Source organism: Panonychus citri, unplaced genomic scaffold (genome assembly GCF_014898815.1).
Source record: "Panonychus citri isolate SS breed McGregor unplaced genomic scaffold, ASM1489881v1 Contig00023, whole genome shotgun sequence".
NCBI classification, from domain to species: domain Eukaryota; kingdom Metazoa; phylum Arthropoda; class Arachnida; order Trombidiformes; family Tetranychidae; genus Panonychus; species Panonychus citri.
Window position 1 is genome coordinate 802,843 of NW_026515428.1, and position 16,854 is coordinate 819,696.

Genomic DNA, 16,854 nt, shown 5'->3' on the forward strand with positions numbered 1-16,854 from the left:
ATTTTTAACCTTTAATACTTTGATTTAGTTAATTTGGTTGGGTGATATTAACAATTTAAAAACAATCTACATTCTGATTTAATTGTTTCAAATTAAATTGTCATTCTTAATCAATTTTTGTTTTTCCTACAATCAAGGTTAATTTAAATTGTTTTGTATTCATTATTATTGAATTAGTTGTTGATTATTAATAAACAACAACAATCAAAAAACTAATCATTGTGTTTGTTGATCAACTAGAGGACAAAATTGAATTAGATTTAATTTAGTTTTGACAAGGACATTGGAAGTTGATTTAATTTAATGTCTACTAAGTATTAATTGGTAATTAAATTGTTTCAGCTTAATTTTGATTGTTAATTTTATTTTTTCCGTTCATTTCTGGGATTCAATGAACGTTAATCAACCGGCTAATTGTTACCATGTTTATATTAACAGTTAACACTTTAATCAAGTTCAATGTAATCATTAAATTGATTATCATGATGAGTTAATCAAAATGCTAACAATAAATAGATGCAAATGATTAATAAATTGTAAGATGAATAACTAATCAATTTTAAGGTTAATGATATTGATCACTAACCTTTCAACAATTAACTATACAAATTAATTGGTAATTTTTTGATTATTAATAATTAAGCAAATTAATTTTCCAGTTGATTTGATTTTCCTTTATTAAGATTATCATTAAACAATTTAACTAATAATAATTTAAATCATCAAATAATCATAGTCATCGTAAAGTTAATTGTGGTTAGTTGATTATATTCAAAGGCCTAACCTTCAAACAATCAAATTGATTGAAAAATAAATTGTTCCCTCTCTTTGTTTAGTTAATTGTAACAGCTAAAAGTGATTGGATAAGTTGATTTAGTTTAAATTGCAATTGAAAACTTGAAAGATTTTTGTAAATAAATGAAACAATTAATAATCAACTATGAGAGTTGAAATAAATTTGCTACAATTAACATTTAAAATAATCAAACAATTAACTTTCATCATGATTTACTTGTTAAAAGGTTAAATTGCTTATGGATTAATATTTTCACCTAATTGTTTTCATTGATTTTCAATTGAAAAATCAAAATTAAATACCAACACAGAAAAATACAATTTCCACCAAGAATCCAAATTAACTCATCAAATTGAATTAAATTGTTATGATTAATTAACTCAAATGGCAAACTAACAGTTATAATTTTGCTTTATTATCATTATTAGTATGGAGGCTCGAACTCGAAGAAGGTCATTCTCGAAAAGTCCACCTTCAGCTGAATTTCCACTAAAAATATTCTCTTCTTCTAATGTTTCCCGTGCAGCCGAACTACCGCTTAAGGCCAAACTTTCAGGCCTATTGACGGAAGGGGCTTAAGGGTGGATAGTAGTTCGTCTTTTCAGTAACCATTTTCGTCTACAAACAACTTAACATGGGAAAATCATCTGAATAAAAGATTTTTTTAAAACTCTCTCTCAGACTCATTAATCAAAATTAAAAGTATACAAAATAAGCTTCTACTTTTTTGTTGTTGATTTACAAGTAATTGCAATTAATTTAATTGTGTATTTTTGGTTGTCTGTTATTCACCTGAACAATTGAAATGATTTCGGTGCCAATCATGGATAAATCATCATCACCAACAAACAATAATACCGAAGGTAATTGTGATAATGTTTCATGTTCTGTTAGTGGTAAATTATTTTATTATTGGTAGTTATTGTGATTCCTTAATAATTAAAGACAAAAGTGTTAAATTAACCAAAAATGGTCTTAATAAATCGCAGTTTAAATCTGATTTAGAAATTGGATTAAAGTATTGTGAAAAAATTGATACACTTAGAGATCGTTTTTCAACTGAATATTCAGCTCATCCTGAACTTTACGATGAGATTGATTATCGTAAAGTGATGGACAAAGATTTTTGGGTTACTCGATTCATGGCCGATCCAAATGAATCCATTGACGATACTTTTGAGAAGTTAAGGTCAACGATGGAATGGAGAAAATCATTTGGTGTTAATCATTTCGATCCTTTATCAATTCCCAAAGAGATTTATCAAGTTTCCGCTTGGATACCTTATGAGGTCGATAAACAGGGAAGGCCAACTCTTTATATTCGAGGAAAAATTCATAGGAAAATCGATCAACTTGAGGATAGGATCAAACATTATGTCGTCAATATGATTGAAACAATCGATTCGGTGAGGGAGGAACGAGAATCTTGGTTGATCATCTTGGACGCTTCGGATGCCAATTTTTACAACACCGATTTGGATATGATCATGTTTTTCTCGTCAACTCTTCGAACTCGATATCCTCGAGGTGCAAGTCAATGTTTAATCTATGGATTACCTTGGCTTTTAGGAGCTTTCGCAAACATGGTTATCTCATTCTTACCCTCGGATTCAGTGGCAAGATCAAATTCGGTGGACAAAAGGAGCTTCTCGAATTGATCAATGAAAACAATCTACCCGATTGGTTGGGTGGCTCTTGTAAGGTCAACTATCGACGGGTCCCAAGATCAGCGGTCTCTTTTTACGATATGGCAGAGACAGAGTTCAAAATGACCAAACAAGAGGTCGACGAGATCATCAAGCCGTTCAATCAGTACATTATGCCAGAACTTTGTATCAAAATCAATCCTTAACTGTTCAAAAAAGTTCATTTTCCATGAAAAGAAAAATTTTCCTCTCTTTCAATTGTCATAAGTGTGTCCGTTCATTTTTTGACCATTCCATCCCACTTAATCACTCATCATCATCATGTGTATGTTGATTAACAATTAACTTCACTTGTCTCTTTCATATCCCTTTATTGTAACCCAATTTGAACATTTTGTTTACAATTAACTGTTGATTATTTTGCTGCTGCTATTTAGCAATTGTCACTTAGAGCTTTTCACAAACTGGTAAATCATTTGATTAACATGATTAACCCTTTAAAATTACTCAATTATATTGTATTGATATTCTAAATTTTAATTCTCTTACGATTAGATTTTTTCTCATTTAGTTCATTCACTTTTATCTACAATTTAACCAGAAAAAAACTGAATTAAATTGTTCACAATTAACCTTGAATAAAAAGACTCAATTGATTCAAAAACAAATCTTCTCATTTCTTACCTTCAAATACGCAATAACAATTTAGCTAATTGTAAATACTTTAATCATATGTGTGAATAGACATTTACAGTAGTTAATTGATTAGTTGTAGTTGATTTTTGATTGGTGACAATCGTGACAATTAACTAACGATTAGTCGATTAGTTGAGAATTGAAATAGAACTTAATTTCCATCCAGAATTGATTTAACTCTGTCATTTTCGCTGAAAAACTCACTTGATTCCGATGTGTTCGCGGTCAATGGTGTGGACAGAGATTCGCTTTGCATTCGACTTTGAGTCGAGCTTTTTTCCGAGTCCAAATTTTTTCGAGTTTCTGACTTCATAAATACCGGTGATCCATATAACGAAAATGTATGTAAATCGATGAACGCTTTTGATTGATGTTCTTTAGCACTAAATTTATCGGTTGATTTTAAACTTCCACCTTTTCCCCTTAATAATTTGTAGATCAAATGAAATAAATACTTTGATAGCGGGACGAAAATAACAATTAAACCAACAATTAAAATGAAAATAAAACAAAATATTAGCAGAATATTAATTTCATCATTTCCAGGTTCAATCTCATCTGTATCCGTAATTAATTCCAAGGCACGAGCAGTACGTTGCTCGAAACCTGTATCATTATTGCCGAGGGATGTGCATCGGACAATTTCGTTAAGTTTTTTTGGCCTTTGATTGTCGATTTCAAAAGTGCAATAGACTGGCTTGTGATCGGAATTGTTTACTAAATTGTCGAACCTGATGGAAGGTGTTGTGAGTTTCAGATTGGAATAGCAAATATAATCAATTGAATTATAACTCCAAGTTGGCTCATCACTCACTGGAATTAGATCAAATTTTTCTAAAATATAAATCAATCCGACCGATTTTTTAAGTCTTTGAGCGCTTGCTCCTCGTCCAAAAAAGACATTCTCGATATTAAAATCCCCAGCTAGAATCAAGCTATGGACAGGTTCAACTCGCTGAAGATTTAAATCTTTGCCCCCATGAGTTAGGAGGTCCAATCCGGCAAAAATTATTGACCCCCAACAATTGAGATCAAAATGTGACTCTCGGTAGGAATTAATAACTCCCAACCGAAAACCATTGAGATCAAAAATTAGAACATTAAATTTGCTCTCACTCCCTATTGAGACCCTTTGCGGTGAGAACTTATTCTCGGGATTGTAATCCATAATGAAGGTCGTTAATAAACGACCGCTGCCAATATAGCCTGGCTTAATCACTCTGTTTCGGGTTAAACGTTGGGTGGAAGGTCCGGCAAAACTGTTCACCCTTCTCTCCAGGTCGGCGCTGTTGCATTCTTGGAAAGTTGCAATAAACTTAAAATTTTTTTGTTTATACATTTTTGATGGCTCTTCGGTACAATTGATGCTTCCTCGAACATTTCTTGTTAAAAAATTCAACAACATTGCCTAGAGGAAGAAGACAAGAAGGGTCAATGATTATAATGATATTTTGATTAATTTGTAATTACTTACCGTTTATTGGATTACTGGATCAATGAAACTTTGAAACAATTAACTGAAGCGTTGTGAAACAAAACAAAATCAACAAATGACGATTGAACACTATACCAAGGTATCTACCTATGGAAAGAAGAGACAAGAAGGGTTAAATCACAATAATAGATTTAGATGAAATTTATTTGGATTTATTTAATTGAATTTATCAACTTACCGTTAATTGGGTTGTTTTAATAACTTTGATCAATTAAAACTGTAAAACAAATAAAAGTTAATTAAAAATGATTTAACTGTTTTTTAAAAACATGAAAAAAAACATAAAAAGATTGCTTTTATAAAAATTAATTAAAACAATATTCGAACGATATTCCATCCCACTTAATCACTCATCATCATCATGTGTATGTTGACTAACAATTAACTTCACTCGTCTCTTTCATATCCCTTTATTGTAACCCAATTTGAACATTTTGTTTACAATTAATTGTTGATTATTTTGCTTCTGCTATTTAGCAATTGTCACTTAGAGCTTTTCACAAACTGGTAAATCATTTGATTAACATGATTAACCCTTTAAAATTACTCAATTATTGATATTCTAAATTTTAATTCTCTTACGATTAGATTTTTTCTCATTTAGTTCATTCACTTTTATCTACAATTTAACCAGAAAAATCTCAATTAAATTGTTCACAATTAACCTTGAATAAAAAGACTCAATTGATTCAGAAACAAAAAACAAATCTTCTCATTTCTTACCTTCAAATACCCAATAACAATTTAGCTAATTGTAAATACTTTAATCATATGTGTGAATAGACATTTACAGTAGTTAATTGATTAGTTGTAGTTGATTTTTGATTGGTGACAATCGTGACAATTAACTAACGATTAGTCGATTAGTTGAGAATTGAAATAGAACTTAATTTCCATCCAAATTGATTTAACTCTGTCATTTCGCTGAAAAACTCACTCGATTCCGATGTGTCGCGGTCAATGGTGTGGACAGTGATTCGCTCATTCGACTTTGAGTCGAGCTTTTTTCCGAGTCCAAATTTTTTCGAGTTTCTGACTTCATAAATACCGGTGATCCATATAACGAAAATGTATGTAAATCGATGAACGCTTTTGATTGATGTTCTTTAGCACTAAATTTATCGGTTGATTTTAAACTTTCACCTTTTCCCCTTAATAATTTGTAGATCAAATGAAATAAATACTTTGATAGCGGGACGAAAATAACAATTAAACCAACAATTAAAATGAAAATAAAACAAAATATTAGCAGAATATTAATTTCATCATTTCCATCGCGATTACGAGTTGAATTTGATTCTAATAAATTATCAATTTGCATAATCCAATCATTAATTACACTCTAATTATAATATCTTTAACAATTTAAATTGATTTAATCCTTGCAAAGGGGATTTGATTAAGTTAATTGTTAACCTTTTCAGTTGATTTCAACTGCTGCCATCTCTTAACTGGTTAAGTCACTTTTTTACAATTTTTACAATTAACAAAATGTTTCAATTTATTGAAGATCAATCATTTAATTAGTGACCTACTTTTGTTGGCATTTGATTATCATCATGATCATAATTAATTTGGAAAATGAAATTAAATCATTAAATGATTAGAGAGTTGAAATTAAAGCCTCAGGGGTTTAAAACCAGGAAATGGTTCCAATGGTAATTATCAACATTTAATCAATTTGTTTTTCCTTTTCCTTGTTCATGTTAATTGTTGACAATTAACTTACCATTGGTCAGTGGATTTATTTTGATAAAATAACAGGAAATTAGTTTATGAGTTTTCAGTTGAGTTTCAGATTTTTTTTTTCATGAATCAACTTTGATTATTTACAATTAAGAGTTTGATTAAAGTTGAAACCTTAAAATGAACAAGATTAAAGTTATATAGCCAAAAGTGTACAAAATTGGAGGTAAACTTGGGACGAATCGAGTCCGTCCCCGTGGACCATGACCCTGATCATGGCCGGATTATTGATTATATTGGGAAAAATCCAGGTCACTGGTTTAAGAAAATAGGGCAAACTTATGGTTGACCACTGGGCAGCTCCTAGAAACATGGTGACGAAACAATAAGCCCCAGCGAAAACAAGGATAAAGAAAACATCCAATTTCATTGTGGCCATGATGAAAGCGGTCACAATTGCGGCCACATTATTGATCCAATAAATGAGAGCCGTTAAAAGTATTGATCCTTTAGCGGTGGCACCAAAGGTAACGATGATCAATATTAACACTGGCAAACAATTGAAAGCGGGTATGAAAATTGAGACAATTAAGTGACTCAATAGGAATTGTGTTGGCGTTGAACCGGCTGAATGGCTTCGTTCATAAAGGGAATCTGAATAGTCTCGGTGAAAGGTGAAGATTGAAAAGTACAAATTGACCGCAAATGACCAGAACATTGTGTTAACCTGGATGAAAAAATTTCGCGAGTTGAAAATGTCTTCATCCAATTCGGGTTCAGCTATTGAATTTACTACAATCAGCGGAGCTTGAGCTCTTTTTGGGTGATGAAGTACCCGCCGTGATAACCTCCAGGCCGAAATGTTCAGCGCTTTATTTAGAAAGTGTTCAATCGTATCTGAGATTAAATCTTCATGTGATTGGTGGAAAGTTACGATTCCTTTAGAATCTCGATCTGGATGAACTTCAGAAGGAGGTTTTTGAAAGGTCATCAGTGAGATCATTTCGTCAGTGTAACCCGCCGATACAGTAAAGTAACCATGAATTCTGGCCTCTTCCATATCATAATGAGCGGACTCACTATTATTGTAAGCGATTAGGTTAATAACATGGGTGTTAATTGAGTTAACAAACGAGTACGAATAGTTAACTGGTTGTTCATTGTTGATGTAGCCCACTTTGAGGCCATGAGGAGTTGGTCCCAAGCAAATGGCTGCAAGACCGACAAGTAGTAAGGTCAAAATTGTCGATCCAAAAAGGTGAAGTTTTATCTTAGTGTATCGAAGAGCAACCCGATGGAAAACAGCCTGAGATACTTGAATGTAACGGGAAATTTGACTGATAACATTGGTTCGAGTGAACAAAGGTCGAGGCGCAATCGATGAGGGTCGTCGAGCAAATGTCGGCAATGAGCCCGTAGGAACGGCTAAACTTTTTCTGACCTTATCTTGCTTGACCATCTTTGCGAAAGCCTTTTCAATTGAGTCAACTTGGTAACGGTCAAGAATTTTACTCGGTTCACCTTGGGCTAAAAGGTGACCTTTTCTCATGAAACCGATCATATCGGTTTTTCTGGCCTCTTCCAGGTAATGGGTCGTCACGATAACCGTTGTACCCGCTGATCGGGCAATTTCAAAGACACATTCCCACATTGTCTCAATGATTAAAGGATCACAACCCACCGTGGGCTCATCGAGGATCATTAATCGCGGCGAATGTATCAAGGTACAAATGAATGAGACTCGACGCTGTTGTCCACCGCTCAGACGAGCTACCGGTCGGTTAATGTCCGGTAACCCTAATCGTTTACACAATAAAAGTGACCGGGATTTCAACTCTTTCCTTTGGACACCATATAAGTTACCAAAGTAATTGATCATCTCACTGATCGTCAGGTCATCATTTAGAGCCGTTTCTTGAGGCATATAACCTAAATCTCGACCTGGAATGTCCAGTGATCGATGACCTAATGGAAAACCAAAGATTCGTGTCTCACCAGAGTCCAACTTTTTCAGGCCAATAATCGACCTCAAATAAGTTGTCTTACCACAACCCGAAGGTCCGATCAATGAGTAAACACTTCCGCTCGGAATTTTAAGATGAAATCGATCGAGAATCGTATTGGTTTGACCTCGATTTCGATAAGATAACATTAAATTTCTCGATTCCACCGCTGGAACCCCGTTCACATTGATTGACCTTTGGTCAGTCATTATGATGAAAATTAAATTTCTTTCTACAATCAACTAATCACAGTTAATGAAATCCAACTACTTTCGACCAAATTGAAGATATAAACTGAATTAAAACTATTTCCAAGTTAATTAAAACTCTCATCACTAGTTAATTGCCCATTTAAATTGAATCTTTTTCCCTGATCCATGATAAGTATCAACAATTTATTGATTGACAATTAAACCATAAGAAAAGTTGATTAATAAAAAAAAATAACTTTTCCAAAGAGCAATAAAAAAGTTTTTCATTTTAATTAGACTTTCAAATTAGTTACAATTAACATTGAATTGACGTAACTAGGAAAACAGATCAATTAATATGATAGTTAATTCAATTGATTAATTAGCTAATCAGTTATCCAAATTTTCATGATAAATATGAACCTTCATTTAGATTATTTAGATTGTGATAAAATGTTTACTCCAAATGATTAAGTTTCCTTTGGTAATTAAATAGTTGAAAAGTTAATTTGATTTGAATAATTATTGAATAAAGTTAAATTGTTGATGATCACAATTAACTTAAAATTGATATGATTTAACATTACTAATTAACATTAACAGTAACATTGCCATTTCAGTTTGAACCTGATAATCAAAATTAAAGTTGGATTATTAGATGAAAGTTGATTAACAATTAAGAAATTGCAAATAATGATTAACCGAAATGATAATTAAAAGGCTAAATCATCAATGATGAAACATTTGATCAACAATCATATAATTTAATGCTAATTAATTTATCATCATCATCATCAACAACTTAATCAATATTCATTCATTCATATAATTAAGGTAAACTAATCATAACTGTTAATCAGTTAATTAACTAAATCAAGATAAAAAACCAAACTTTAACTACTGATTATCTTGATTACTTTGTATAAGGATCATTACTAATTAGATTACCTATAAATTAGATTAATTGTTAATCATCAACAATTGGAACTTAATTTCCCAACTATTATTGTGAGTTAAAAAATTCGAGTTGATCAAAACTCAAAGAAAAAAGTTCGTGATTTGAACATTTCGAAGGTTCGAAACAAAAAAACTTATAAACTCTCATGAACTCATATCAATATTCAGTTGAAATGAATTTTAATCATGATGATTAACAAAAGTGAACAATTAACGAATCAAATGTAATCATAACAACAGAATCAAAGTGAATGTCAAAGTTGTTGATTGTTGCTCTTGATGATTTGAATGTTGATCAAGGTGGATGATTAAGGATTAGGTTTAGATTGATTAATTGTTAGATTGTTGTTGTTATTGTTTTTTCTTAATTTACCTTGATGAAGTTCATGGTGGATACTTCAATTGTCGCCAAGAGAAGGAAAATTTTCCGCTCAGTCAGATATTCTGAGGTGATGAGACACTTAAGCCTCAAGGAGAGAGGGATTTTCATGGCTTTGAATTCAATTAGGTGGTGTAATTGGATTATACATTCATCGTACTGTTCATGGTGGTGAAATTCATGAGATTGGATAAGGTAAAAAAAGAGTATTAATAATAATAATCATGATAACAACACGAATCCATAAATAATCATCATCATGAACATTGATGATATTCAGAGTTTGATTCCAACGGTGGATTTGCCTTGATTGTTAATCGTTGATTAGTAAAAAACCATAACATTTAATCAACAATTTCAATTGATTGAGTTTCTATCATGAAAATTTGCTTCTTAAAAATAGTATTCATATTATCTTTCGGATTAATTGTTATCAGATTTTTTTTTCTTCTTCATTCAAGTTTCTCTCTTTCCAATATTATCATGAAAGTTCAGAACTTTTTCACTCTCGAATATGTTGAGATAGAGGAAAAAGAAAAGTTCTAAAGGTATTAACTTGATTACTATTATTATCATTTCCATTATCACTCAACCTTTTGTTGCCAGTTTATTTTCACTCTTGATTGTTGTTTAATCAAATCAATCGAGGATTAAGATTAAGACGATGGATTAACTGATTTAGGTTATGTTATTTTGTTATCATTTGATTAGATTGTCTAGTTTTTAATTTGATTGCCTTAGTTGATTAATCCTCATGGTTGATTGTTAACATATTCATCTAGGAATTAAATACTATACACAATTTAATATTTGTAGATGGTGAAAATTAATTACCATTAATGTTTACCTGGTTTCTTTTTTTTCTGATTAGTTAATCACATATAATTTATCCTTGATTGTGATTAACATGGTGATAAATTAACTTGTTACCTTGATTGGGAATCATTGATTTGATTACTTACCCGATGTTGAGCATAAGTACCGAAGATGAAACAAATCATTTGTCCATAAACGATGGTCATAAAACCTAATAAGGTTATTATGTATTTGGTTGACCCTTTGATGGACACGAAAAAGGTCAGATAAATGCAAAGTGTCTCAGCGATAAAAGTGCCGATAAAAATGGTATTCATAATACGACAGATGAACTTATTGATTTTGAACATTTCCCGAGTCCAATTGATTATTCGAGACTTGAATCGATCCAGGAAAATGGTACAAGGTAAACTTGGATCAATTTCAATGGAAGAAGAAATTAAAATGGCCGAATCGGTAAGTCGATGGTATTTACGTCCGTAAATGTACAGATAAAGAGCCGATATTATGGTGAAGTTTATCTCATAGGTACAGACCAGGTAACCATGGAAACCCGTGTTGATGGTGGCAAAAATGGTCAATGGTAACCAAGAGATTGGCCAGTTTATTAAGATGGGTATGTGAACGGCACTTGCACAGACAACGGCCACGATTAGATTGAAACGAAGGACAATCAATGCCAGTCTTACACCGTTTTGAGTTTGTAGGTCACTTGTGTATTCGGGATGTTGAAGGTAAGTCATTGGTTTAATCCAGAGCTGCCATTCAGGTCGAGAATTGGACAGTTCGTGGAAAACTCGACAGACGCAAGCAGCCGTAAACCAAACCAGGCAAACAAGAAGGAACCAGAATGCCGCTTCTCCCATGAAGAATGAAAAATTGGCCAAAATTTTGGACACAAACGGATCGTGAACGTGGAAAAGTAAAACGGCAAATCGAAGTGTACCCAAGATTAGTTGTGGAAATGAGATGAGATAAACAAATTTGGTCCAAGTTCGAGGTGAAAAGTTACCGCTGGTAACGTAGATGAACCTAAGGCAAGATACCTTAAAGAAATGAGCCAAACTTCGATAGGCCATTTGATCGGCGAGATATTTCAACGGGAGAAATAGAGTATTGGCTAGAACCATACTGACCTTTTCGAAACGGGCGTGAACAGTTACTATCGAGATTAGAGATAAATCAAGTCACCAAAAGCTCATAAAAATATTGACAAGAAATTTTCGTTGAAGTTGCTGTTCGAAGTGGACTAACAATTAGCTCGTTGTGACGATTATCCAACGATTCGAGTGAATCTAAAACTATCATTGGAATTTTCGTCTTTTCCTTGTTCTGTAACCTCGATTTTCACTCCTTCGAGAATCGTAACTTCTGATTATCTCAATCAATCAGAAGATCACAACAAGACAATTAGTAAATTGGTTAATAAAAACTTCTTTAAATCGATTGACTGTCGCAAGAAACATAAGTAAACTCGAGAGATTAATTCGATTCGAGTTAGAACATTTCAATTTTCTGTTTTTTTTTTCGAGTTCTTTTTCATCATGATAATATTTTCATCTTCATGGTGATTATAATTATTCAACTCTTCGCGTGTTTTATTTGATTGTTAATAAAATAACAACAATTTAAGATCTTGAAAGTTAATCGATAAACTTTTTCCTCTTCTCATCAAAATTTGATGAATTTCATATTTTTCGAGTTCTAATTTTGACCTAATAATTTAATCGTAACAATCAGAGTAAATTTTCAAGCCTAGGTGATTGTTAACTAAATCAGTTAATATGAGAATACTAATTAAAGTTGATTAACTTTGTATTTGCTTTTGATTAACCTAAATTGTTATTAATATTTTTTTTGTTTCTATTATTGTATTGATCAGTTACATAACTGAATTAAATTATAATCATTAAATCAGACTCAATATACTTGATTAAATCAATTGATTATCACCATTAGATGATAACAAGTAATAATTTTTATTGTTTAATTGTTAATAACTTGCATTTCATTATAATTGATACTTTTTTTAAACTTAAAACATTGATACTGACTAAATTGTTGGTGATTGATTGTTGATTACCCTTCATACATGATAATGATTAATTGTTGTCGTTTTAGTGTTGTTACAATTAAAATTGAAAATGGGAAACAAAGACTTAGTATTGATTATCAATCACATAATTTGATTGTTTGGTTAATTGTGTTTGCTTTTTTTTACAAAGATGATTTGAATTATATATTTTTTTTTGTGTTAATTAAGTTTCTCATTTTTTTTTGATTGGATTTGATTTGATTAGTTCACAATTCACCTGAAATCATTGTTGTTCATTTCATGGTTTTCCGAATCCAATCTCTCCATAAGCTGAGCTGTCAAAATTTCTGGTAATGAACTGAATCAAAGGGAAACAATTTGAGTGGACAATTAGTTGATTGTTACAACTAACAAGTGTACTAGATTATTGGAGTTGCCAACGAAAACCAAAGTAACTTTTCATTGAGTCTAATCAAGTCTTGATCTTTGTATTGAATCAGGTAACTGATTTTCAGGGGTGGGAATGATTATGATTAAGATGATGATTAGTACTTACATTTGCTTATTAGATAACGGATTAGTCCGTTTACCAAACCCTCGGGCAGTTGAAATGGTCAACGGCATGTAACCTCGAGTCTGAAGACCACGATAAGCTCGAGGTCGAGGTTTTTGAGCCCAACTGATTATCACCAATCCCATAAATCCAATCAAGATTGTAATGAATACCTTGAAATTTGACAGTTTCATGATTCTCAAACGATTTGGTGACAGTTTTATAACTCTGAATAAAAGTTGAACGGAAAAACTTTACGTCAAACAATTCAAACTGGTTAATAAACTAATCAAATTCTTATGACTTTAACCACCAATTATTTTCAAATTGTCACCGTTATAATTTAATCACTGATTGATTATCACTTTGGTGCAAAAAATTATTATCAACCAACAGGAATACAAAAAAATCACAATCAACTTATACTCAACTTCAATGATTAGATGTGATTCGGATTTTTGTTTATCTTTCCTATTTACAAAAAGTTAGATTCATCATCTTCCTCCTCCTCCTCCTCCTCATCCTCATCCTCATCATCAGCATCCTAACCTTAACCATCATCTTCACCTTTATCCTCATCATCCTTATCATCAACGCCTTCATCAAATCAACACAGGGATTGATATAAATACTCATGCGTATCTTATTAACATGATGATGATAATCAGAAATATTTTCAATCTCAACAAGTTGATTAAAGTTTCGATGATGAATAATTAAAAGTAACAAAATCAACAACGATACATCAGAATACTAGATGATAATTATTATGACAAAAAGAAAATCTAAATAATCGAAAATTGATTTTTCTTTTATATTCTTTTATTTTTGTTCTTTTATCGCCATCATGAGTTATTACATGGGAAATTTGCTCCATTTGAAGAGATAAAAATGTTCACTGACCAGATTCCCATCGAATTTGAACATTTCGTATGTTAGATAATAATAATTACATGGAAATTCATGATGATGATGAAGATGATGAGAGTGAAGTTGGTGAAGATGAAGATGATAAAATGATTTATATTATAGATGATTTTTTCCATGGAGAAAGTTGATTCATCTCAATTTTGTTTCTTATTCTCTTGTTTGGTGAATCAATTCTCATGTTCTTCCAATGATTATCATGGCAAGAAATTTGTTCTTTTTTTTCCAAAATGAGATGACATTCTACCAAAGAACTTTTCTTCTGTCGAATAGTTTTTTTCGACTCCATATTTCAATGACGAAGATGAAGATAAAGGTAACAAATCATCATCATCATCACCATCATCATGACAAACAAGCAAAAAGGTGACGAGGAAACAAATAATTGAAGAGGAAAATGTTTGAAAAAAGTTACTCAAAAAATCAATGAACTTGATATGAATTCATGTGAATTCATGGTGATATAAGACAACAGAAAAACTGAATGAATATTAATGATGATAAATTATGATTAATATGATTAGTGGGTTTACATTTACTCTCAATGAATTATGTTCATGTTGTTAACGAGTAATTAAATTAAATTTGATTAACCCTAATTTTATGGATTGTGTATCAATCCATAGTTTTTTTTTTGGTATTTCTTATGATAATATTACTTTTACCGTTATGTATTCAAATGCTGTTTTTGTGTTGATTGTGTTGATTGTTTTCCGCTGGTTGATTGTTCAGGTTGTTATTGTTCCGACACACAACAATTTAGCCAATTGATCATCTTGATTACAAACATCAATGAATTCCTCTAATGATACTTTACCATCTCGATTATTATCCATGGTATCGAATATGAATTGAACTTTTTTCGCTTGTTCATTGTAACTCGAATGCTCCGATCCAAGCATTTGATATAAAGACTGTTGAAGAAATCGAAACAATTAACTTTGATTGTTATTCTATTCTTCATCTTGATATTTATCAACTTCTTTTCTTTCCTTTCCTTTTCTTGTGTTAAGTTAATTGCTATGATTTAAAGTTAATTGTTTCGACTAGTAAATAGTATCAATGATTAAACTTTTTTATTCCGTTGGTTTTTTTTACTAATAATTAAATTAGAATTGTAATAATTATGATTTATTAATTTTCCTAATGGTTGGAAGTTGAAATTATCTTAATTGCTGATGATTTAAAAAAAGTTCACAATTTACTGTTCTTATGTAAATTAACAAGTTGATTAAAGTAAACTGAAAAGTTAATTGTATCAACGTAATTGTGTCTTTGTAACAATTAAAAGTTAACCTTGATTCGTTAACCCTTGATAATCAACAATATGTCACCTTAATCATTATCAGATTTAGTTTTAATTGCTATCAAGATAGAGTCAAATAGTTGATACAATTTACTAATCAACAATCAGAATAAACTGAATTAACTATTCAATCAGATCAACATGTTAATCCGTTGATCTAAAAGTCAAGAAAATCAATCAATATGATTAAGTCAACAATATACGATTAACCTAATCAAACGTAAACAAATGAAAGTAAAAACAATTGCAAGGTGAATATAACTATTAACAGATTATAATTAATATCCTTCAAGTTTCCGGACAATCAAGTTAATTGCTGGCGAACAACAATCAACCTAATTACCATTTTAACATCCAAGAACCAGAAAAATATGATTTGTAGTTGTAAAGAAAAAGTTGAAAATAAGATTCAATGTTTTTCCCATTTATCTAATTTGTTTCATTCCCTGTGAACATGATAATATCATGAATTTACATGATAATGGTTTACATTAAGAATCGAGTAATAAACTGAATTAAATGAGATTGATTATTATTATTTTCATGGAAACAAGAAAATTATTTTCCATCAAAAAAGTAAACATGATGAACATAATCAATTCATTTTCTTCATGAGGTTGATGATGAATTTTACTTTTACTCATTTGAAATGAGAAGGAGAAAAAATTTTTCTCGATAATTACCTTGATTATTTTGGACATTTCTTCGACATCAATTAGTCCATCTCGATTTATATCGTACATTTTAAAGGCCCATTTGAGTTTCTCTCGAGGATCGGTGCCCGTTGTAACACCTACTGCCAATAGGAACTCTTTAAAATCGATATAACCATCACCATCCGAATCAAAGGTTCGATAAATGTGATCACAGAATTCAGTTGGTGATCGATCAGGACAGAACATTGAATAAATTTCGAGAAACTTTTTCTTGGTCAATCGACCATCAGGACAATCGGATTGGAAACCTTTATACCAATCGCGAATCTCTTGATCAGAATAATGAGTATTTCGAGTTAAATATTCAATATCATCGTCAGTTAATGTAATCAAATTTGCTTTAGATGTCGTACAACCCATAACAATTAGAACAATTTAAATAAAATAACGATCACAATTAGCAAATGAAAAGAAGACACTTGACTTGGTTAACTGAAGAAAAATCAATTCTAATGGTGGTAAACAAACTGACCAGTTGACCAACAAGTAAAAATAGAAGGTGAAAATGGTGATTAAAAAAAAACGAACTCCAATCAAGTGGATTAATTGTTGGGAATTTAGCTTCAAATTAAGGGATAGAAATACAATTACTATTGGTCAGTATTTCTACACAAATGAATTCAGATTCAGGGAGATTGAATTGACCAGGTAG

General features: G+C 31.2%; 3 protein-coding genes and 1 pseudogene across 3 annotated transcripts; 1 reads left to right on the plus strand and 3 right to left on the minus strand.

Annotated features, from left to right (window-relative positions):
- Positions 1-1,223: 1,223 nt before the first annotated feature.
- LOC128394712 (motile sperm domain-containing protein 2-like) lies at positions 1,224-2,932 on the plus strand (annotated as a pseudogene).
- Positions 2,933-5,657: 2,725 nt separating this feature from the next.
- Positions 5,658-8,643, minus strand: LOC128395949 (ABC transporter G family member 23-like). Its single transcript, XM_053356450.1, has one exon. The coding sequence runs from the start codon at positions 8,529-8,531 to the stop codon at positions 6,516-6,518; it is 2,016 nt and encodes a 671-aa protein (XP_053212425.1). The 5' UTR covers positions 8,532-8,643; the 3' UTR covers positions 5,658-6,515.
- A 1,164-nt stretch (positions 8,644-9,807) lies between these two features.
- Positions 9,808-12,102, minus strand: LOC128396624 (uncharacterized). The gene is made up of 2 exons (XM_053357238.1): positions 10,812-12,102; positions 9,808-10,041 (listed from the first exon to the last, which is right to left on the minus strand). The coding sequence occupies exons 1-2, from the start codon at positions 11,793-11,795 to the stop codon at positions 9,835-9,837; spliced, it is 1,191 nt and encodes a 396-aa protein (XP_053213213.1). The 5' UTR covers positions 11,796-12,102; the 3' UTR covers positions 9,808-9,834.
- Positions 12,103-12,594: 492 nt separating this feature from the next.
- On the minus strand, positions 12,595-16,854 carry LOC128395922 (neuronal calcium sensor 2-like). Its single transcript, XM_053356420.1, has 3 exons — positions 16,170-16,854; positions 13,257-15,094; positions 12,595-13,058 (listed from the first exon to the last, which is right to left on the minus strand). Exons 1-2 carry the CDS (start codon positions 16,560-16,562, stop codon positions 14,909-14,911), a joined length of 579 nt encoding a protein of 192 aa, XP_053212395.1. The 5' UTR covers positions 16,563-16,854; the 3' UTR covers positions 12,595-13,058; positions 13,257-14,908.